General features: G+C 41.2%; 1 protein-coding gene across 1 annotated transcript in view; it reads right to left on the bottom strand.

Annotated features, from left to right (window-relative positions):
- Positions 1–21,850, bottom strand: part of LOC148369702 (neuronal membrane glycoprotein M6-b-like) — a 34,715-nt gene extending 12,865 nt beyond the window's left edge. The window contains exon 1 of the mRNA XM_088331834.1: positions 21,674–21,850. Within this exon, the coding sequence (XP_088187960.1) occupies positions 21,674–21,743 (70 nt within the window). The 5' untranslated portion in view covers positions 21,744–21,850. The remainder of the gene's footprint in view (positions 1–21,673) is intronic.
- Positions 21,851–25,509: the final 3,659 nt, after the last annotated feature.

Genomic DNA, 25,509 nt, shown 5'->3' with positions numbered 1-25,509 from the left:
GCCTGGCTCTTATCGGTGGACATCATGTAAAATGCTTGCCTGCTATTTGTTTCTGTCACTCCGTCATGTAAATCCCAATAAACTATTGGCAATTACAGTACCTCCCTATAATCATTTTCTCCTAATTTCAGAATCTTGTGCGCTTCCTAAAGACGTTAAATGTTGTCGATACAATACCATATTTTTTCGTACCCTATTTATTTGCAAGCAATGCTAAAGGGAAAAACAAAAGTATAACCATTGAATTGAAGCTTGTGATTTTCAACAACTATGAAGAAGACCCGCCAATGGCTACCCTCGTTAAGTTGCATGGCTGTGACCAATCGACAATCAGCAAAATGATTAAAAATAAATAGGCAATTAAAGCAAGCAACTCTTTTTAGGCTTATAAAAATACTGCTACGTAGATATCATGTCAGAAATACTATAAAAATACTTCTAGAGAAATATGCTAGAAATACTAAAAAAAAATAACAGTAGTGATACTACAGGTATTCTACAAAATTATACTATTACAATACTACAAAAATACTACTAAAAAATACTACAAAATAAAAGTACAGTAATACTATGAAAATACTACTAAAATACCACAAAAATACCACGGATATATGACAAATATTCTACTCTGGAAATACTACAGAAATAAAACTGCAGACGTATTTAAAAAATACTAGAAAAATCAAACTACAGTAGTACCACAACATTGTTACGACAAAAATACTACTGCCGAAATACTGGGATGCAGTGCTAGGACTCAAATGGACTGAACCCTTTCAAGGCAGTGGAGTACTTTCAACGCTGCGTTGTTCACATTTTCCTTTTGTTTTACTTAGTTTTTTTTTAATCTTGCGTTTTTCATCTTATTGTAACCTATCCTGTCCTTTATGAAGGAAAAGAGAGTTTTAAAAATGTTAGAATTTTTGGGTGTGCTTGGGTTGAATATGCGGGTGCTTGGGCTGGTTATGCCTGTGATCTATAATGTTATTTAATCCTATACTCGTATATTACATATAAGGAGTTCTTACGCTACACTATTTAGTTATTTTAATGTTTCTTTCAGGGGTTCTTGGGATTCGGGACGTATAAGCTAATCACCAAAGGTTTCTATTGCCCGCGATACGGTAATTTCACTTTGAGATCACTGCCACAGGACGGAATAATGTCAAATCCCGGCATTTACTGTATTTTTAAAAAATGTTAATAAAAGTGTGATATTTTTATAGGATGATACAGTGAAATGCTTTTTGCCAGATTTCATGTTAGCAACTCCACAGTGCACAACCACGCTCCCCATCCTTCCCTTTTGTCTTAGAGAAAGCATCTCAAAAGACATCCCCCTCCCTCTTCTTACGACCAAACGACATGAATAAGTCATGTCCTGACGCTAAATAAATGATTTTAAAGCAATGGAGTTTTCTAGGGCAGCCACATAGGAGCGCTTGAGCGTCCTCCCTCTAAAATGCCAGGATTGACTTTTACGCTTCAGAATCCTTGCGCTGTTTCCCCGTGTATGAACATCAACAGCCAAGAGAATCAAGAGCAACAAAGAGGAGGGGGACTCTTATATAACGCCTTGTTAAAAATAGATTCTCCAACAAAGCAGGAAGTTTGTCAGGCAGAAAAAAAGGGATGAAAGAAAAGTGTCTTTTGTGCTTAGTTTCCATGGCGACCTGTTCCATTTGGGAACCCCGGCGCATCCTTAGTTTTTGCATGCTCAGAAATATTTTCATATCTGGGAAGTAGTTTAGAAGTTGGGCCCCATTTAATCGTAAAAAGGCGCTCATTTTGTTTGTTTTTACCCTCCATCCATCCATTATCTGCACCGCTTATCCCCAGTAGGGTCACTGGGGTGCTGGAGCCCATCCCAGTCATGAATGAATGAATGAATGAAAACTTTATTCTGAACATTAAAATAAAAACAGAACAATAACTTATCTACAAAATAATATTACATAATATGTTCGAAAAGGGGTAGTAAGAAGCAAATGCTTATTTTCCCTACCCCTTCATCTTCCCTATTAAATACACCAATGATAATAACAATAGTAATAATATTAATAATAACAGTTATGATATAACAATAGCAACAATAACAACAAAGTTAACCATAGTTCTAGACGCACTATTCCCAATCTCTCGTATCACTCATAACCCATTTTCTTCATCTCTGTATTCCGCCAGTAATGTTTTTTTTAATTGAAATTTGAACAAGTGAATAGTTGGACATTGTTTGATCTTGTCTTGTAAATTCTTTCAAAGTTTGACACCACACACAGACACACCCATACTTTCCCTGGTTGTTCTCACCTTTGGAATTATGAATTTACTACAGCCCTTTCGGGCAGTGGGCAGGGAACACCCTGAACTGGTTGCCAGCCAGTCGCAGGGAACACAGAAACGGACAGCTCACTCGCTCAATCACACCTAGGGACAATTTGGACCAGCCAATTAACCAGACATGCATATTTTTGGAAATGTGGGTGGAAACCGGAGTGCCCGGAGGAAACCCACGCAGGCATGGGGAGAAATGGCAAACTTCACACGGGGAGGCTGTGGTAGCTGGACTTGAACCATAACCACCCAGCCTATGATTTTTTTCCCTCATTTTCATGAACAGTGATAAGAGGGCTCAGAAGTTACGCAAAGCAGGAAGTGAGCGAGACGGAACAAACCTCTACAGTACTTGCAAATTCGTCTGTTATCCCCATAGTTGTTCACCAATGCTTGTAAAAGGAATTACAAAGGACATGCGGCATAAAATAAATTCTTGCCCCACTGTCAGAACACTGCTCATTTTAAGTCATATTTAACATGTTTCTGTGTTTAGAAAATAAATAAAATCCAAATTAACATGGATATTACATAGATTTACCCATTTTGCGAAATCTTTTCTACTAAATTAGAAAAATAATACTTAAAGTGGGCAGATGGGTCTCCAACTGCTTTAGTAGACAGTTTTGCTTATTTTAAGTAATTTTCTTATTTAACAACAAAACCAAGTTAAACAATGAAATAATATCGGACAAATTAATCATTATTTTGCCAATGAGGTAAGATTCTTTTGTCCAGAAATCAAAATAAAAAATGTTGACAAATTAATGTGTTTACTTAATTATCACTTTGCACCATTTAGAGCAATATCTATAAATCTAGTTTAAACATCTATTCTAGGAAATTGCTGTTTTTAATCCACACCAATATATATTTTTAAATATCAGCACTTTATTTGTTATTTCTTAATACTTGGTTTGTTTTTGGGTTACAGTATACCCCCAAGAAATGACATTAATCTATTCTGAGATGGGGTTTGCTAAGTAAAATAGCTGTATCAGGGAATAGAAACCTATGTTAGTTTTCTTTATTTATAATTCACTACTTTTCAAAAGTTTTCCATAATAAGATAAAATAAAAATCCCACCCTAAACAAACCAAAAGACTAAGAGGCAAAAAAACAGTTTATCATGTGGAAAAAAGACAGGGATAGAAAAAAAACAATACACTTAATGAGAATCGTGGTGTTATGCACTATGAGGTGTTACAAATTGTGGTTGTGGATAAACCTTCCCAAAATCATCCTATCGCTTATTAGTCCCATTCAACTCTCTCCAGCATTTTTTCACAAGAGATTTTGTCCATCATCAATGTTTTCCAAGTGTTAATAGCTGGGGTATCCGGGAGCTTCCATTGTCTCAAAATTATCTAAGGGGAGGTTATATAAACCATTCTTAAGAATTTTGAAAGAAGATGAGTCCAAGTTGGGCACTACAATTCTGTCTCCAAGAAAACACAGTCTAGGTGATTATGGGAGAATACATTTCAACCATTTTTCCATATATTCAATAATAATTTCCCATACGGGTGCTTTTTTACCTAGCCACTCCTTTGCACATCAGTTCTCCTATGCACTATCATACTCTATTCTTATTGTATAGTGACTTGTTTACCTGACTGCCCATTTTGCACATCTGTTTACCTTCTCCTCTTGCACTCTTTGCACTACTGTATAATACTCATAGCTATAATTATTTAGCATATTATTAGTACTTCAATACTACAACTCAATACAACATTTTATTTATACCTGTACATTCAAGGAAACTGTGCGGGTCAGATGTATCGACATTTCGTTCTGTATACACGTGTACAAGAATGACAATAAAGTATATCTGAATCTGAATCTGATTTTTTAGAACATTCCCAAAGATCGGTGTACCTTTCCAATTGCTACATTTTCAACAAAGATCGTCTTTGAGCAGTCTGATTCTGAAAAGTTTTTATTGTGTGAAATACTTATTGATTATTTTATATTGGATACATTTGATCTTAGCTTATCTTACGGTACATAGTTTTCTGACCTTTTTATCAAAGTGACAAGATAGGTCCTTTTCCGAAGCTCGTTTGAGGTTATCACATATATTAATTTTTCAGGCGCACATCTCATACCATGCTTTGCGGCATATCTAAGGTGAATAGAAATAAAGTTAAATGTATTTTTATGCTGATTTTTATTTGCAAATATTTCCAAAAATTACTTCGACCTTCATGGTGAAAAGTTTCTTTAAGTCTATCATAACAAATAATCTATCCATCTTGAAATAAGTCACCCAACATCCCGATTCCTTTTCTTAACCATCCATGCCAGTAAACACAGTGTCTTCCGATTTTTACTTCGGGGTTAATGCCATTTTGGTGCATAGTCTTAAATGAACTGGAAAGTTTTACAGCTTTTGTGTACTTCCCGCTAGACCATTTTTGAGTGTTCTAAAATATGATCTCTTGTTCCTTTTTGTGAAAGGTATTCTTAACTCTGAAAAGACCGAAATGTTAGTCATTGGTCCTTCTAAATGCCGGGACTTATTCTCAAAAACTGCTGTGAACATTGACAAATGTCACATCACACAGAGTGACTCAGTTAAAAATTTAGGTGTCATATTTGACCCTGATCTATCCTTTGAGATGCATGTAAAGCAAATTACTAGAACTGCCTTCTTCCATCTTCGCAACATTGCTAAAATCCGTTCAATACTGTCTCAGTCTGATGCGGAAACAATAATTCATGCATTTGTTACCTCCCGTCTCGATTACTGCAATGCACTACTCTCCGGTCTCCCGAAGTCCAGAATCAAGTCTCTTCAGCTAGTACAAAATGCCGCAGCGAGGCTTTTAACTAGGACAAAAAAATACGATCACATAACACCGATTTTGGCTAACCTGCATTGGCTCCCAGTTAGCCAAAGATGTGACTTCAAAGTTCTCTTAGTATTGTACAAAATCATACATGGACTTGCTCCCTCTTATCTTTCAGATCTGATCTGCCACTATGTCCCGGTCCGAAGCCTACGATCTGAGAGTGCTGGTCTTCTGATGATCCCGAGAGCAAAGAAGTCTTCTGCTGGTTCGAGAGCGTTCTCCATCCGGGCACCGGTGCTGTGGAATGCTCTTCCCCCTGAGATTCGATCTGCAACCTCAGTGGAAATGTTTAAATCTAAACTTAAAACTCACTTCTACTCCATTGCATACGAATAACCTACTCCTCTTGTCGGTTGAAAATAGTTTGTGTAATATAGTGTAACAATCTGTGAAGCCCTTTGAGACTCTTCGTGATTTAGGGCTATACAAATAAAAATGACTTGACTTGACTTGACTATTGGCTTGAAAGGGGACATAACCTCCTGTTCGATAAGAATCCAATCGGTTTCAGCATTGTTTACGATCCAATGTTCTATAAGTTTACATACTTGAAATAAAATATGATAATAATTAAAGGCATGGTCACACAGCCTTTCATGGGCGTATCGAGGCTGAATCACGGCCAGAAATTTCTGCCCGTGAAGCAGACGCTGTTGGACGCTTTGAGATCGCGATACAGACGAGATACAGCCGTGCTTTACATGCGGTAAGAAATTCACACGCGGTTGGCCGCGCAAAAAAGTTTTGCGCTTCTCAAAACTTTAGACCACGGGTAACCGCGGGCGGCACACGTACACACGAGGTAAAGACGCGGTACGAACGTGCCAGGACGTGCTACAGCCGCGGCCAAGACGTGGTTACACGCGGGTAGGACGCAAAATTTTAGCGGGTAATCGCGGGTGGAGCACGGTCATTGCACGTTTGTTCTGCGCCTGTATCGCGGTGTTATCACGTGCATTAGCGTGTGTACCGCGTGTAAGCACGGTCAAACGCGATGCAGCCGCGGTTACCTGCGATGAGAACGCGGAACAGTCGCCGGCGTCTGTTTTGCGGGCATACCACGGGTAAACAGCGGGTTTAGCCAATTTTGTTTCTGCCCGTGAAGCAGACGCGGTGGAAAATGTGCAAAATTGGCTAAACCCGCTGTTTACCCGTGGTATGCCTGCGAAACAGACGCCGGCGACTGTTTTGCGTCCTTATCGCGGGTAACCGCGGCTGCATCGCGTTTGACCGTGCTTACACGCGGTACACACGCTAATGCACGTGATAACACCGCGATACAGGCGCAGAACAAACATGCTATGACCGTGCTCCACCCGCGATTACCCGCTAAAATTTCGCGTCCTACCCGCGTGTAACCACGTCTTGGCCGCGGCCGTAGCACGTCCTAGCACGTTCGTACCGCGTCTTTACCTCGTGTGTACCACGTGTGCCGCCTGCGGTTACCCGTGGTCTAAAGTTTTGAGAAGCGCAAAACTTTTTTGCGCGGCCAACCGCGTGTGAATTTCTTACCGCATGTAAAGCCCGTGAAAGGCTGTGTGACCATGCCTTAAGGCAGTGACAATCCCCACCTCCTTCACGATAGGTAGAATTTATCTAGATGAATTCTTGGTTTCTTTCAATCCCACAAATGGTGTATGATATGATTGTAGATATTATTGGGTGGATGCATATAGGTATCATTCCCATAATACAATTTTTTTGTGGTGCCACCAACAATTTGACTGCATTGACTTTTCCCCATAATGTCAAATTCCATTTACTCCATTTTTGAGAACTGTTTCTACTTTGTCCAAAACCTTTTCCATATTAATCAACATAGTTTTCTTAATATCTGAAGATATTTCTTTGCCTAAATTTACTGTACCTTTTGAGAGCCATTTAAAGTAGAGGGTGTGGGTTGGTCCTGAGAACATATTGCTCATATGGGCATGACTTCAAATGTGTTCCAGTAAAGGTTGGAGATGGTGGCAATAACAGAACTTTCGGGTTACTGGCTAAGGACCAACATGTCATCTGCATAAAGAAACACCTTATGTTCTCTGCCTTTATACAAACGCACATCTCAAAGTTTAGATTTTGTGGGCACGTTAAATAAGTTGCTGATGAAAGTGGGGAAAGTGCTGTGAGAAGGAGCCGGAGAAACATCTCACTTCACACCCTGAAGTGAATCTGTCATAAAGCGTCGCTGTATCCTGGGGACCTACTGTATGTATTAGCCCATATTCAGCTGGGCCTTACTAATAAGCACTCCTTTGGTGTCTTTGAAGGTGCGCACCTATTTTGACACGTTGTAGAAATTACAAATTTATTGCTTCAGATGTGGGAAACATTTAAACACTCGCTTGATGATCCATGACATTTAATCCAGTGAGAGCACGAGATACCCTTCCAAGCTCAACCCCGGGCCTCAGCTAAAACCCCCCCCGGTCGGCTTTCATCAGGGATGTCATTAATTGACTGTGACAGCCAATGACAGGTCTTCCCCAGAATGGAATCATTGACACTATTAGTTTGCGGTACACCTCAGACAAACAGACGTCCTGCAAAACCACAGCAAGGACATGATTTTATTTTGGACCAGAAACTACCCTTTGAGAGTTTCCTATTGACCTGTTGAAGCGGGCCATTTTACACTCCCACGGGTCTGTGGGTGCTATTGATGTGTTTAAAAGAGCAAATTGATTTTTGCCTTTGCTAAAGGGAGGGAAGTTCATTGCAGCGGATCTTCCAAAACAATTCCGATTTAGATATGCACAAGATTTACTGTATATAGTAGTTATGGGGATGTGAGAAAAAATGTAAAAGAAAAATGCAATCCATTTTCCATATTTTAGTCAAAACATTTTCAAACATTTTTCTAAGAAGAAATTCTAATCCAATCGTCAGAACCTTTTAACTCATTTTAAGCATTTTGTTCCTATTTTAAGATATTTTATTTTGCCAGCTAAAATAAAATAAAACTTTAAAAAAACCGTAGCAAATGCTGGATTTTTTTTCTCATTTGAATTAATCATTTCTACTCTATTAGGGAAAAAAAAATACTTCAAATATCAGAATGATCTCCTGCTATTATGGGAAGTACAAATGTTCTTGTTTTACAGGAAAAACAAGTAAAGAAAATCTAATAACTAGACCAATCCTTTTAAGAACAAGCCAAATTTTCTTCCCATAGGGTAAGATTTGTTTTTCCCTTTTTTTGCGGCCGCCTGCTTGGTTTTTTTCCGGGTTTACCAGTAGCCTTCACTTTGTTAGGGCCAACACATGCAGTGATTCGGCGTCAGATCAACTCATGGACTTAAGATGCTCCCCCTCCAAAGTGATGAAGAATGTTGCGTAACGGGGAAAGAAGTTTGTTGCATAATTCATCTAAATCTCATTAATGTTTATGAAGAGGCGAGCAGATGGGATGAGGGAATGGGGGAAAAAGGCTCAAACTTAAACCTTTAACCCAGAGAGGCCGCCTCCTGGGGGAGGACATTGGGGGTCGACACAAGAGACACTGATGTGCAATCTGATCTCACCTGCAAGTCTACTACAATGATCAAAAATCCCTCACTACTTTGCGTTTCGTTGTTAGCGGCCTTAGGGCAGGTTGAAAAATATCCCGCAATCTATTATCACTGTTCTCATATTGCTGCAAGCGGGGTTCTGCAGAACGCATTTTTGCCAGGCCTGATAGCTCTTATTTCGCCGTTCTGTCCTTTAAAGTGTAAACTGCACTCGTGCTGCCGCAATCCATCATCCCCAATACCATATTTCTGTGAGCAGGCCCTTTAGAAGGCACTTTTGGCAGTAGCTGAGTTTTAAAACTGGAGAGAAAAATTCCCTCAATTTGTTCCCGGTTTTCAATGATAATGAAAGCAAACCATACAATAACCGTGTGTGTGTTTCTATTAGTTTCTTTCAAAGCATAGTACATAATTATCGCAATAGTACAAAAGCAGAAACCTTTCATCTCAATCTCAAAGTGAGTGGGCAAGCGAGTGAGGAGAGATAGCCAGCGTGACAGATAGCGTTCATGTTGAACTGAGTGGGTAAGAAGTTGCCATGGCAACTCATACGTTCCGGACCCGAGGCGAAGAGGTGTGCCTCTAACAGAAAACATGTTCAAAAAGCATTTTACTCACCTCGTGCTTACCACAAAAATAATCATTAACTTATTCAATTAATTTCCTATATGTTGTTTATTAAAGTTGAAGTTAACCCAAAAATTTCCCTAAATATAGAGTAAATGTTACACCCCATTACACCATTTTCCTGGCAGGGTGGTATGAGTCGTGACCTGAGGAATCAAGTCCTTAGTAAAACAGGCCGTGTGGACTTACCCCAACCTGGGTAGGGCACCTACTCGCAGACTATTTGTTCCCCCCACCGTTCGATGCCAGGTTCTTACATTGGGACGCTCCAGTTGTCCAGCCTGCCACGCCGGAGAGCATCAGACAGCGAAATTCATAGGGGGGTGTTCTGGTGCCCGGGCCTTTAGAAGGATGTGAGGGAGTTTGTGGCAGCATGCAGCATATATGCAAGGAACAAGGCTTCCCGCTTACCACCTCCCCCCAACTATCCTCAGTAGGGTCGCGGGGGTGCTGGAGCCCATCCCAAAATCATCGGGCAGTGGGCAGGGGACACCCTGAACTGGTTGCCAGCCAATCGCAGGGCACACAGGGACAGACAACTCGCTCGCTCATTCACACCTAGGGACAATTTGGACCGGCCAATCCACCTGAAATGCATGTCTTTGGAATGTGGGAGGAAACCCACGCAAGCACGGGGAGAACATACAAACTCCGCACAGGCAGTCCGGTAGCTGGATTTGAACCCACACAGGAGGTTCCCAAGACCTTAGAACTGTGCCGCACACGCGCTAACCACTGCGCTGCCGTTCTTAAAAAGCAATATCCACCAGTATTTTCCGTCTCTGGATGCGGCCTTTTTTGAGAGTTGCTGTCGCGGGATGAAGACATCAGTGGTTCTTACTGACTAATCATGGCTCTGCTTCAGAAAGCATGTCAATTGTGATTGTTTAGCAATTCATAATTAACTGCCTGCATTTCCTTCTTTCAATTCTTCCTTTGTCCTTCGCCTCAATCATATTACATCCAGCCACCCTCATTAGCTCAGCAGCCGGGTTATAATCTGGTATAAACTCTTAGGGCTAACCCTGAGCCGTCTCCCTCACACAGCAACTGTGCCTAGACAATATGAAATGCGGCGGCCTGACAGCGGCATGGCAACATATTGTCTCAGCCAGCGAGTCAGTAAATGCAGTGTGGGCTGGTAGTCATATTTCACAGTTGTGGAAGGGGGTGAATGAATGGCCAGAATGCAGCGAGGTGTAACACGGGAGCGACCGGCTGACCTGGCAGTGTAACTTCAATTCAGTTCTAATGAATAGTCCATTGATTTCCATTAGGACCGACCACTCTGGCCTGTCTGCTTTCTATTAGTGGGCTTTTAACAACACCTCCAACGGTGGGACCTTTTTTTTCTGGAAAGGCTTTAGGGTCACGGAGACTAAACATCTTAGCAGAATGCGAAATGTTGGGTTTCTTTTGAAGTCACGAAGTAGTCTTCAATCAGTCTTGAATGAATAATTGAATTAGGCCATCTCGAAAAAGATTATCCCAATGCACTGTGTTATTTCATTCCCATAATCCTTAATTTATCGCGATTAACGAGGGACCGGAACCTCCGACAGTGAAGTTCATTTTAGGCAGGCCACAATGGCAAGCTTCAGCAGCCTGAACAGATAAAATAAAACCACTGCCGGCCCCTGCTTTCAACCGCGTATAACGGACCGCAGTCAAAACCTTACATTGCATTTGATGCGAGCCAGAAAGGAACGCCTCCCCTCAAAATAGCCTTCTGCAGATCCCTACTAGCAGCAATATGCGAACGGAAAAAATGGATTGCATCTGCACGGGTTCAATTCACTTCACGGTGGTCAGAACGGCAAAGAGCCGCTAAGCCCCCAAATAATGCCATCTGCAGGCCCTCACTCACAGCAATGGTCGACTGGAGATACAGGACCGCGACCGCAACCGCAGATTTAATCTTAAATGAACTAAAATGACTTGCCGCCCCACTAATGTGTACTGGTTGCCGCTTGCTGCAATCTGGGATTGGGGATAAAGGATCATGGCCACATGAATGAAATTCATTTTATGCAGAAATAACGGCAAAAAAAGAGCCGACTGGCCTGACAATTTTTATCTGCTGGCTCTTGCTTGCAACAATATGCAATCAGGGATAATGAATAGCAGAATAGATTTTAACCCGCGATGCACTGATGCCACTAAGCGCGACGTAGTGAGGGATTACAGTGCTTGACAATATTTCAACATAAATTGTGCAGTACAACATAGATCAGCAATGTGTCTATCTACCCTGGTCATATCCCTCAAGAGAGGTGACCGACAGCAAGACAAACGTATATACAAAAACAAAGAAAAGAAAAAAAGGAAAAAGTAGCAAAAAACACCCCAAAAATTACCATGGCTAACCCAAATGCCCAAACACCCAAACAAGTTAAGCACCTGGGCACCTAAGTTTGTCATGCTTTCGTCCCTCCAGATGAAACGGGACACAAGAAAGCGGCTATGTCACTCGGGTCAGGGTGACACAACACACTTTTCTGTTCAACAGCAGCGCCCGACAGCTTTCACTGGTTTACCCCTGCCGCATTATACAGGTGCCCTGCCCATCCCTTAGAGCGCGTCCAAACATCCCACTATCCTTTCACAACACCTCTCCGCTCATTCCTATCACCAACAAGAGCTCTAGCTTCCACTACATTTAGACCTCTTTCCACCAGTGCACTCATGACACCATCCATTCACGTAAATAGCGGCCTTCCTCTTGACGTGGATGGATGCTGTCATGAGTGCACTGGTGGAAAGAGGTCTAAATGTAGTGAGGGATAGAGCTCAGATCAGCCATGTAACAAGGTGTTTATTCTTTGCAATGCATAAACTTTGCTCAATACTGCTTTGTACTAAATCACTTATTGTGAGGCCATCATTCACGTTTTTTAATCACTTTCTTTTCTATTATTCAAATATTTCCTTCTGTGCATTAACTAGTACCTGTTGTAAATACATCTTATAAACCATTACATTCAGCATAATATTTATTGGTTAGTCCCATTGATCCAAACGAAACTCTTAAATCCTTTTCATTGATCTCACAATCGAGCTGATTTTCAAATTATAGATTTTCATAACTCCAAACTGATAAAGTTATTTATTTTTTCTTTTTAAACTGGCATTTTGAGTAAGCATACAAGAAGAGCTTTTTTGTTTGGCTTCATTGGGCAGCGCTGCATGTAAACACGTGACACAGGCACTCATGTCACTGGCCTTTTATTCAGAAAACATGCCGTCAGGGATGCACGATATTAGCGTTAGCCTCCCTACACCCAAATTCAAAATGGCCCCTGTGGCCACAAGTTTTGCCGTGCCATCTGAGTGAGTGGCTCGGCAATTACGCAATCAACTTCATCTGAGATGTTAAAGGAGTCCCGCTCTCCCACTGTCATGTTCTGTACTTTCTGGACTGTCATGTTCTGTGTTTTGGTGCTTTTACTGCAAGTTTGTGTTTTTATGTCTCAAAGAAATAGTGTCACAGTCGTTGGGAGTATATAAGGGCAGTCAAAGCTTTCACAGCTTTGATGGATTATTTTTTTCTTTCTGAACCTTGTTTCCTCACGACGGTCACTGTGTCTTATCGCCATCATGCTTTTGTCTTGTTAATTCTGTGTTTTATGGTCTCACTGTCATGGCATTCCTGTTAGGGATCTATCAATGTTTGGAATTATGTCCTGCGTCATCTTTCTTTCATGTTGTGATGAGTTAGAGCTTGTTAATTTCACAGCATATTCTACCTTGTTTTGTTTTTGTTCTGTTAGAGATGGTGCTCCAACACAACCTGCATTGTCTTCCCTGCATATTTTGTTCGGTTATAGTTAGTTTACCAACAGATCATGTGTTATCTTTTTTTAATGTTTATGTTCAGGTGGGGGCAGCACGGCGCCGCAGTGGTTAGCGCGTGTGCGGCACAGTTCTAAGGTCTTGGGAACCTCCTGTGTGGGGTCAATTCCAGCTACCGGACTTACTGTGCGGAGTTTGTATGTTCTCCCCGTGCTTGCGTGGGTTTCCTCCGGGCACTATGGTTTCCTCCCACATTCCAAAGACATGCATTTCAGGTGGATTGGCCGGTCCGAATTGTCCCTAGGTGTGAATGATCGAGCGAGTTGTCTGTCCCTGTGTGCCCTGCGATTAGCTGGCAACCAGTTCAGGGTGTCCCCTGCCCACTGCCCGATGATTGCTGGGATGGGCTCCAGCACCCCCGCGACCCTACTGAGGATAAGCGGTGCAGCTAATGAGATGAGATGAGATGTTCAGGTGGAGCTGGTGTGTGTATAATTAGAGTTGACTCCTGATGTAAATGAAAACAACAAAGTCAACATTGTTAACAACGAGAATAGACGTGAAACTCCAGGATAAACATAATGAAAGCTTAAAAAAAAGTATAAAACTAAAAGCATGTCAACATGAATAGGGAGTAAGTAGTTCTTGGGATCTAGTCAAGTCATGTATATTTGTTTTGCCCTTAATCACAAAAAGACTTAGAGTGCTGCACAGACCACCATTACAACATGACAGGAAATAAATAGTATCTGTTATGATCTGGTGATAGACCCATACACAGGACAGCAGCAAAGGAGGACAGCGTACGTTTAACAGATATAAACCAACAATATGTCCCAACCAGAAAAAAGCAAACAGAAACGAATCTGCTGTGACCGTAACAATGGTAATGACCCGACAGCCTATGCTATCAGCGCAGCCTAAGTTGTAAGTGTATCAGGACAATAGTGCAATGACATTTGGCAGCAACATATTTCTAAAATAAGAGTTGAGAAATTAATATGGATTCAGAGACCCCTTTGCTACTCCGCGCTTCGGTTATCACCTTCATGGCGAAAAAAAATCAATTGGAAAAAAAAAGGGATGAAATGAAAAATAAATCCAAATGATGTTTCCCGCACCACTGAAGGACATTTTGGACGGACAAGATTCACACTGATTGGCCAGGACACCTTGACTTGAGCTATCTGAAGCCAATCGGCCAATTCACATTATAGCATCTTACATGCTGTACTGTGATAGTACACTTGCTCTGAGTTCCACAAATTTCTTGCAGAGACGTTTGTGTCACGCGCTCTTCATCATGCCACCTAAACGATAAATCATCCAAACCATTTGTTTTCTTGTTCCCAAAAAAAAAAAAAAAATACCATCGAAAAATTATAAATTAAACCATTTTGTTCTCTCTCTCTCTGTTGGTAAGTCAACTTTAATGAAGGTAGAGCCCATCTCAGCTATCATTAGGCAGTGGGCAGGCGACACCTCGAACTGGTTGCCAGCTAGTCGCAGAGCACAGAGGGACCTCCAACTCACTCGCTCATTCGCACCAAGGGATCATTTGGACTGGCCAATTAACCTGACATGTATGTTTAAGGGAATTTGGGAGGAAACTAGGGTGCCCGGAGGAAACCCGGGCAAGCACGGGGAGAACATGCAAACTCTGCACAGTAAGGCTAGTAGCTCGATCTGATCCTATGACCTCAGAACTGTGCCATATTGCCATGATGTATATACTTTTAACAATCTTGTGTTCATGTTCATGGTGGTGATAACCCTGGAGAAGAAACTGTGGTATGTGCAAGGTAAAACCAATTGGTATTTCACCATATGCTACGTTTTCTTTCTTTTATGGTTTGTTAATTTAGATCTAGTCAATGTTTCACCATAATGCAGCAGGAATGTATCGTGAGTCCTTTGTTAGAGTACCTTTTATGCCTTTGAATTCTGAAGATCCTAGTAAACTTCATTATTCTGTTTCAAGTTTTTCTTAAATCTTAGTTTTCATCTACATTTATGGGATCTGTTTCTCCAGCTATGCCGGTTCATGACACCTGAATTCTTTGAATATTGGTGAACATTACTTGAGAGATTTGAATTGGCGTAATGCTGGCTAATAGATACCGCTGAGGACAGAATCTGTGGGCGTCTGTCAAGGGCCAGAAGACGCTGACGTCATTCGAGAACACGGCCCGCCGTGCCAACCTGTCACGCTTCTATTCTCGTCCCCTGCAGACTGGCATCAAGCAGCGCACAATTCTGCCGCTGTTCATTATCTGCAAATGTAAAACCTGACTCAAACAAGCCTTTATTTCACCGCGTGGAAGCTGAATGCACGCGTATAAAAATAGAGCGTTTCCCATTTTCAAGCACCCTTGGTCACTGGCACGTAAACAAATGAAAGCACAACTCAACACATGGACGCACACATATCCAGATGGATGCTGACAGCTCGCTTTGGGCAAAGCACTTCAAACCAGGAACGCACGAGCTGAGCCCTTCCCCCGTGTGACGGCTTTTCACGTGCTTTCATGACCTCGCGCGTAGCTCGGGCGAGGATATAGTAGGTGAAGGTTGGCGGTATGTGTGAGTGCACTAAGAGGAAGAGATGCTTCATGTTTCAGTGTTTGGTTGTTACCACAGAGTGAATGATTTGGGATGATAGCCATTTGGATGCGGGCCACGCGGCATCGATTTGAATTCACGGTCAAGAGGCAAATTTGTTTTACAGAGGGGTGTTGAATCTCTGGAAAAATTAGACAAGATTTCTTGTAAAATGATTAAGCAATTTATAAAGAATAAATCCTTAACTCATTCAATACCATTCTCTCACATTGGAAACTCCGGTGCCAGACAATTTTTGCCATTTTGACTCATTTTTGAAGACCTACAAAAAATTTAGTTCTGTAGCTACAGTGCCGTTAAAAAGACTTCCCGAATTCTGTTCTTTTTGTATATTTATCACTCACAATGGTTTCAGATCATCAAACCAATTTTAATACAACACAGTAACAACCCAAGGAAATACAAAATGCAGTTTTAAAACGTTGATTCAATTTATTAAGGCTCAAAAATTCTAGGCCTATCTAGCTCTATGTGAAAATTGCAAAGTTATCACCCCGTTTGTTAAATCATTGTAACTGAGACCAACCATAATGAGTCATCATCCACAAATGGAGAAAACTGAGGGTTAGGGTTGGGACGATATACTTTGGTGACGATTCGATTGTATCACGATACCCAGGTACGTTTATATAATGGCCATAATTCATATAACGATTGCCGATAATTGTGATTCTAAGTACTGCGATTTGGTGATTGCGATTTGATTTTCTCTCCTAAAAAACAAGCAACTTATATTGTACATTTCTGGGACAATTAACCATAAATGATGTTTAAACAATGCACATCAAAAACTGTTTTTAAATGTATTGGCGCCAGCCTTAGTACTATTGCTCGCTTTCTACCTCCATTTTCCACTTTGCTTTATTGCATTTTTAAGGACTAGATATGATGTCACAAAAATCGATTGGGTTAAAAAAATGAGTGGTTTGTGCTTGAGGACCCTCTAACCTGACAGATTTGAAACAATTTAGCAGCGTTGTGAAAGACTCGTTTCCAATTATTGTAAATGTTTGAGTTTTGTTATCGCTGCCAAAGGTGCCAACTCGCGATTAGATTCAGGGGCAATTACTCTAGATATGTTTTGTACATTAATAATATTCCAAAACTGCATTTGTATATATTTGGGTTATCTCTGTTTGATATCAAATTGGTTTGATGATCTGAAATCTTTGTGAGTGATAAATATGCAAAAAGGGGGCAAATACTTTTTCACAGTACTGTATATTGGCATAGGACATTTTAAAATCAAGCTTTAACCCTCATCTTTCATTACAAAAATATTGTGTTTTTAGCTTTTACCATTGTTTAGTAAACAACAGTTGAACTTAATGAGTTTCTTGAAAATACTCGTTTCCCAAACAACTTTTTGTGAAAGGAAGCATTTCAAGCTAGAACTTTCCCTTCTGTGCTTTTTTCTTCTTGCATTCCTGATACCTCCAATATAGAAACAATGCTGTCCATAAACACAAACGCACTTTGCTTGCAAAATATCAAAAGAAAACTGAATTTATGCATAAACGATGCAAGAACTTTGCAAGAAATTTTCAGCATCTGATGTTTCCAGTGCCATGACGATCGTGTTCCTTCGCACGTGCACGAAACGTCATCCCTCCTTACCAGATTCTAGCCTTTTTTTTCTAAATAAAATAACAAAGGCTTTCCCCACTTCCTTGGAAGCATTGTGAGCTTCCAAACAATGACATCATCTCGACCCCATCTTTAATCTCAGCATCGCAACTGAGGGCAGCAAGCAAGTGCCGCGTTACGTAACACTTTAGGAAAGTGCAGCCGGTGAGGCTGCAGGGAGGTTTTACTTTCTCTAGTTAAACAGAATGCAATCAAACTGACATTCAGGCAGAGGAGGCGGCTTCTAAAATTTGGCGGGCAATCCTCATAGGATCGATCGACAATGAGCCGAAAAGGAATACAGCCAAACAAAATGTTTGGATGGATTGAAACTTATGCTTTGATAAATGTAAATCTAGGAAGGAAATTTGGAGACTTTTTTGGACTGCCTGTCCTATCAAGAAGGTGGTGGACCCCCTGTTTATGGCTCAATCCCATTACTTCCCCTTCCCATTCATTTTTTTTCTCTTTCACAAGCTCGTTCCCAAAGAGGCAAAAAATGTCCCATTTTGCCATAAAGCTTAGAGGGAGGTGGAAGAGTAAGGGACACAAGCCCTCTTTCACAACATTGGTTCAGGACCCCTCCTCGGTATTACTGACAAGTGGTTGTCTGTCGCCATTATTGTTTCTTTTCAGAATTAAACACTGCAGTTTATTCTTGCACTGATGTGAGTGATTTTTTTTAAAAATTCAACAAAAAAAAGAAAAATTTACCATATTTTGTGACATGGGCAGATGGAGAGGAAGGCTGAAAAAGAACCGGGCTGAAAAGATTGGGGAATGGCCTGTTGCCAACTTTGCCACGACCCAAAAATCACTTAAGAACCGTCATCAGTGGAGAAAGCTGTCCAGAGTTGTGTCCTTATTGGGATTAAATGGCAGTAAAGGGATCAATGATGCCTGTGAGGAGGTACGTTACCAATTCCTAGAGAAACTAGTCCTTTGCCTATACTTAAGAATTGGAAGTGAAAGGGGGTGGAGAAAGATGAACAAGTGGAGAGATGTAAGGGGAAGTATTTGGGCCTAAATCCTGGAGTTTAGGATTACTATCAAACATATCAGCAAAACGATTTGTATTTTCCATTTGAGCTTTGGAAAATAATATCCTACATGTTATGATAAAAATGTGTATTCTGTCAAATATAATCGCATTATGACCGAGGTGGGCGAAGGCTTCTCTTCTTCAACTTGGGTGATACAAATAAGAGCGTTCTTTAAGCGGGCCCCGGTGCTGTGGAATGTCCTGGTCTCTGAAATTTGGTCTGCAACCTCAGTGGAAGTGTTTGAATCTAGGCTCAAAAAACACTCGTGTCTAATAGCTTATGAGTGATGCTAACCCCATACCCTTGCCTTCCCGTTGATGAGGGAGACGGCTGAGCTTGGTTGTTGCAGGATGCAAGCATTTTGAGCCATCGTACTGGCACCTAGACCTATGTACGTAATCATATAAATCCTGCTGCATCGGTCAAGATTTTAGAACAGGAAGCTGTCAACTGGACATTCTGTTATTACTGTACATATATTTAATTTGAATGATGTCTGTGTATTGTCTGTTGATGACATTACATTATCTTTTGCAGCCTGGACATCCTGAAAGGGAGATGACCTGATTCGTGCCCCCTTCTCAAGGTTTCTTCATTTTCCATTTGCTGAGGTTTTGGGGATTTTTCTTGACCTCATGTTGGTTTCAGATCAGGGGATGCTGTTGTAAATGGTAGTAGTTGGGGTAGTCTGGACAGCCTTTTGAGACTTATTGTGATTAACGGTTATACAAATAATCATGACTTGACCTTGCTATTAGCTTGTTAGCAAGATGACAGGACCTTGTTAACGATCCTTGTGATTAGAATAACCTGTATTTGTGCAGAGAAACCCCCAAAACCATGAAGGACATGTGACCCTCGAGGACCAGGCTGCCCACCTCTGCATTGAGAGTTCAGTTTGTTTTCCCCACTTTGTTGTCAATTCAAACAAATATGCTTCCTGAGCATCACGCCACACAACTTATACAACCACTTGGAAGCAAAGTGCCTGGCGCTCGGCGAGACAAGCTTCTTAAAGGAAAAAAAAACTTTTGGCCCTCGCTGTAAATCTTCTACGTTATTGGACGCTATAAGCTTATGTTCTTATTCCAGATGTCAAAAGGCGCACACTCGATTGAGTACACAAATAAGCCGCCCTCCAATCTGCCGTGGCGCGGCGTCAAGGGCCGACACCTGCATGGAGCTGCTTCTCGTCCGCTCGCGTAAGGCGGCGATTAAAAGATTTACCGCGTTGGCGTTTCATCCTAAACACGGCCGCTATGGTGATCGAGCGGCCGACGTTGCAGGATGGGCTCCCTTTAGACCCGTGTGTGTCGCTGCACGCCTCAAGAGGGAGTGATGTAATTGTGTTTTAAATTGCAGAGTGAGAGGACACCCATTCATCTCCAATTCACATCTGCATGGCAAGGGAGAGACACTGCAATCTCTTGAGAGTACATGCTTGTGTTTCGAGTGTAAATATTGCAGTCATTGGATTTTGATTACATTCAACATTTATTGATTCTGTGACAGACAACGCAAAGTTAAATTCCCGTATAGCGTGGGATAGAAATCTATGGTCATGGGTAGCTAAGGAATCCCTGGCATCCCCCAGATAAAATCCTGAACAAAATAGTACATATATTAAGTACCTCTACTTACGAATATCTCTACTTACGAAGTTTCAGGTTACAAAGAACGTGAACAAGAAAATATTGCCTCTAGTTATGAAGTAAAAAATATGCGCTGTTATTAGCCGCTCCGAGAATTTCCTGAATGCAAACAAAATGGCTATTGCTCCAAATCTGCCTGGCAACCCAGTGCGCATGCGTGCTCCGAGCATTCTCTTCTTTTCACTGTCACAGTTTAAAGTTCAGAGACGAGGAAGAGGAGGGTTTCCGGCAAAATGGCGGGGAGGAGGACGCAGCCATTGATCTTCAGCTCAAATTGAAGACATTTAGCAAAATTCCATGAAGTCTCAGGATTTGTGGAAAGGAATCACCCGAAAATGTGTTGACAAGCCGGGGTATCGCTACGTCTGCCTTGCACATTGCCAATGTATTAGAGCCAACTATAGCCGACGTTTTTTCATCAGTTTTGCAGTAAACGCGGGGCAAAAACGTAAATGAATATTTTTATAATTAACTTTATTCTTTGTTTTTTTTAACATTATGTGCCTTTTGTTTCATGCTTATTGTGCGGCATTTAATTTTAACATGTATTTGTTTCATGTTATGATCTTTGTTAATGATTTACTAAAGAAATATGTTAATTTTTGGGCACATAAAATATTTTTTGTTAATTTCGTAAGTTGGGTAAAATGGCATAAAGATAGTACGAAAAAAACATATTTTTTCACACCGTGAGTTGAAAACGCCGAAGGATGGGGTTGCAAAATCTCAGAGGACTACTGTATTATCTAAAATAACGTTTTTTAAATAATGCTAAAATACCAAACTTCAAGAAGATAAATGTAAAAAAACGCTTAGCATTTATTATCGTGAAATGGAGAGACAATTTTGAAAATAAAGCTTTGAAAAAAATGAAAATCTGGGAATGAGCTGCTGTTTGCCACGGTTAACACCCAGACGCTCACATGTAGACTAATTCCAGCTTGTGCTGTCACTCTTTAGGCCACGCCCCTTAAAGTCAAATGACCAAAATGACAAAATTTCTTTCCTTTTCTTTGGTTTTCTAAGATTCCAAATGTTTTTTAACCTTAACCGACTGTATCCGACCATATTTTTCACAGCACTTATTCATTGAACATGAATGCGGTAGAAAATGAATCTGTGACCCCAATGGACCAAATAGCGACGCAGCAACAGTTGACAGCGTCAATTCATCTCCTCCCACGCAGACACACACAATGAAAAGAAGCGGCGCGTTTCTGCCTCGCGCCTTTTTAGGAAGATTTTTACGCACGAGAGCTTCAACAAAGATGCTATCGTTTCGGGTGCGATCTCTCCTCGGTCGATTCTGCGTCAATTGCGCGTCTCCTTCTGCAGCCCCCTTGCAAGCAGATCGTTAAGAACCCGGGATATCACCGTTAAAGAAAGACGATAACGATTAGGTTACATGAACGCGCATGGGTGCAGCGCTCCCTGTCGCGCATGCAAATGCGTGCGTCGCGTCTTTGCAAACCGTGCAATGAAAACATACCGTCGCTATTGTTTTAAGCGGGTCGCCATTGCACGTAAAACGGGACTCAGGTTTGTGGGAAAATATATAAATAAATAAGAAGATCGAAGCGCAAACTGCAGCGTGGGGGAGGCTTACCTTTGCTCTCCTGTCCTTCGTCTTGAGTCTCCTCCGCGTTGGAGTCCATGGCCGGCTTTGTTCCATCCATTATTATGGAGTTTGCGGGTCTCCTCTAGCGGCACTGGGGGGGCTTACAGTAGAAAGGTGGTCGCTAGATCGTGGACTGGGGACTTGATGCTCAAGCGTCTCTCTCTCTCTCTTCTCTCTCTCTCTCTCTCTCTCTCTCTCTCTCTCTCTCTCTCTCTCTCTCTCTCTCTCTCTCTCTCTCTCTCTCTCTCTCTCTCTCTCTCTGCCTTCCTCTACCTCTTTCTCTCTTTCGCGCTCTCTCGCGCTCCCTTCCACTCTTTACAACCTCCTTTTAGAGGTAAGATCGGGCCCAAAAAAAGCACCCGAACCCGACGCAGGCCCGGGGGGTATTAAACCCGACCCGGACCCGGCCCGACTAATTAACTGGATTTGCTGGCCCGGCCCGAGGGGGCCCGAAATTACATATTTTATTTATAAGGAGGGGTGATTTATGATAACAAATTAAACTCTGCCTTTTGTTACAACATCTAGGCCTAAGTTAAATAAAACTGTATAAACATTTACATCTTTTATATTTCTGTGTCTGCACTGCAATCTGTCATTGACGGTTTTTTTTTTTGAGGTAGCGAAAACATTTAAAGGCGTCCGTCATTTTGACGACTTGATCATTGGGCCATAATCCACAGCAGCAGTAGTCGTACGCCTTTAAGATTTTAGCGCAGCACTTTCATTGAGAGGGGATGTTGACGTGTTGTGCCGACTCCTATGCAAATCCCCCCCCCCCCCTGATCGTATTCTATATAAAACGCTTATTAAAACAATAAAGCGAGCTAATTATAATCATTGGGAGATCCTAGTCTATATAACGCGTTTATTTAAACAATAAAGCGCGATCGTATTCTACAGATTGCGTTTTTTAACGCGGATGAAAATCTCACCAACGTCAATGTACGCTTCCGACAAAAGCGATCGTATTCTATATAATACGCTTTAAAACAAAATAAAGCGAGCTAATTATAATCATTGGGAGATCCTAGTCTATATAACGCGTTTATTTAAACAATAAAGCGCGATCGTATTCTACAGATTGCGTTTTTTAACGCGGATGAAAATCTCACCAACGTCAATGTACGCTTCCGACAAAAGCGATCGTATTCTATATAATACGCTTTAAAACAAAATAAAGCGAGCTAATTATAATCATTGGGAGATCGCGTTTATTTAAACAATAAAGCGCGATCGTATTTTACAAAATGCGTTTTTTTAACGCGGATGGAAAAGTCACCAACGTCACTGTACGCTATGATTTCCGCAACCACAACTAATTGTACACAAATAATGTTTATTTGATTTACTATAATATCCGTATGTAATGTCTTTTTTATTGTGAATGAAACCCTGGTTGCATTGGATCCCGCGGTGTAAACAAATTGTTGTTTTTTTCATTTAAAATCGGAGGGGGGGAGGAATTTCCATAGGAGTCGGAAAAATAGCGATTACAGCTCCTTCTCCGTTTTATCCAAATTATTTATTTTATAACAAGTATTCCTTGGTCTAGTATCCATACATGGTTTAAGTATATATTTTTAATGAACATTTAACACATTATTAATTAATTTAAAAAAAAAAAAAAAAAAAAAAAAAAAAAAAAAAAAAAAAGCAGGACCGAACCCGACCCGACCCGACCGTATGACTGACATTTCAGGGCCCGACCCGGCCCGAAATTGCCTCGGGTTCGGGTTCGGGTTCGGGCTCGGGCCATAAATCTTACCTCTACCTCCTTTATTCTGTAAAGCTGGCAATGTTGGGTGTGTTACTGAAAAACAATCTTACAGTTACTAGTTACTTCATTTAAAAATGAATTTATTTACCCTTTTGTTACTGACACCAATAAGTAGCGTGTTACTCTCAAAGTAACCATCTAGTTACAAATTACCTCATAAAATCCAACCCCCATAAACTGCTTTAAATTGCCACACAATAAAAGAAAATAAAACCTGTGCACGAACGCGTGGAAGCCATAAACCCTTCATATTTCTTGGCTGTCAGAACCAGAACAGATACAGGACCCAATCGCGTGACGTTCTCACACAAGCTTTTTATTTTATGGGAAATGGGGAGTCATGCACGTTAGGAAGCCGGTCTGGCGTGGAAGGACAGGTTGCCAGAGACAGACAAGATCGATAGCGAATCAGGGTAACGAAAATAAACAGGAGGAACTAGACGTGAACCAAACTGGAGAAACTAACCAACAAGACAAGAATAGACGGAAAACAAAACTGGAACCCAAAATTAAACTGTACAAAAATAAACAGGAACAATACCGGACTGCAGGTATCACAGGAAAACAGGACAGAACCCACGTCTTGTGGGGCAGAAGTTCATTGATGGGCTGACCCTGAAGCAAGAGAGAGCTGAGCCTTATATACACAGAAAGTCAATCTCTAAAGAGCCGCAGCTGGCACAACACAGTCGGGGCCAATTGGGCACCACGGCAACCGTGACACACGCGGGCAGGGCCAATTGGGCACCACGGCAACCGTGACACACACGGGCGTGGCCAAGTGGGCGCCATGGCAACCATGACATTGGCTTGAGCAATCTTTGAAGCTTGCAAACAAACAATTAGATGAGGCACTCCATATCAATTTTGTCTCTATGCTTCAAACCACTCGAGGATCTGATTCTCCATTTCTGGGTACTGCCTAAGACATTTCCCTTTTTAGTTAAACATGGTGTATTGCAAAAATAATTTTACCAAAAAAAAGGCCAAAATTCAGCACAGTTTTACTTTGACACGTTTTCATAAATTCTGTGCTTTGGTTTGCCCCATTGATTTCTTGTTAGTTTGTGGTCCCTGTATAAGCCCCCTTTGCTACTGGTGACACACAAACAAATAGGTGCATACACGCTGACTACCTGGTACCAGTATTTTGTTATATAGTTGTAAATTTAACTTAGATACGAATATATCCGGTAAGAAGAATATCTACATGAGGAGAAATTCATGTTCTCTTAGTCTGTGAGACGACACCACTATAACTGTATTCTATTGTATTATTTAGGTTAACAGAAACATCTTTAAGGAACTACTTGGGGGATGTGTGTGACAACAAAACTGAAGCAACACTACTCAGCATCCAGGAGACACTATGGTTAATGACCCGCACTTAAAAAGTATTGGTGTAGCGTCGTAATGCACCAAGTCGTGCCAAAAACAGAATCACGAAATTATATTGATAATGCGTTACAGTACTCTTTACCGAGAAAAGTAATTGTGTTCCAGGAATGCATTCCTTTGTCACACTGATAGCAGGGGTGTCCAAACTAAAGCCAGGAGGGGACATTCACAGCCCACGAATTTTTTTTTTTTGTGTGTGTTCCGCAAATATATAAAAGAAGGATTTTATAGCTGACTCCCAGGATACGGCGCCCCGGTCTAACAAAATGTTTATGACACAGTGCAGAGGTAGATATTTTTTCGGCCCCTCTTTACAGCATTATCCCACTATATGAATTTAACAATGTATTATTTTTCTTGCCAAAAACATAAATATAATAATACATTTTGAAGTGTTTGTGCATGTGTAACGGGTGTAATAATAACTTTTGTTTTATTGAAATTCCTGCTGAAATATGTGTATAGTTTTTGGTAAATGTCCTGCAATGATGAGTCCAACAGTGCCATCTGCTGGTATGGGGTGGGGTTTGGTTTTGGCTTCTAACATGTGACCAGGAGGCGGGGTTTGTTGTTAGTCTTACGAGAGAGAACTACAAAGGTAAGACCTATCTTTTGGTGCTCCACAAAAGAAGTTAATTTTAAACAT

This window comes from Urocampus carinirostris, chromosome 3 (assembly GCF_059441175.1).
Source record: "Urocampus carinirostris isolate Australia breed hairy pipefish chromosome 3, RoL_Ucar_1.0, whole genome shotgun sequence".
Classification (NCBI taxonomy): Eukaryota; Metazoa; Chordata; class Actinopteri; order Syngnathiformes; family Syngnathidae; genus Urocampus; species Urocampus carinirostris.
The sequence above is the reverse complement of the archived record's forward strand: the minus strand, read 5'-3'. Positions and strand labels throughout refer to the sequence as shown.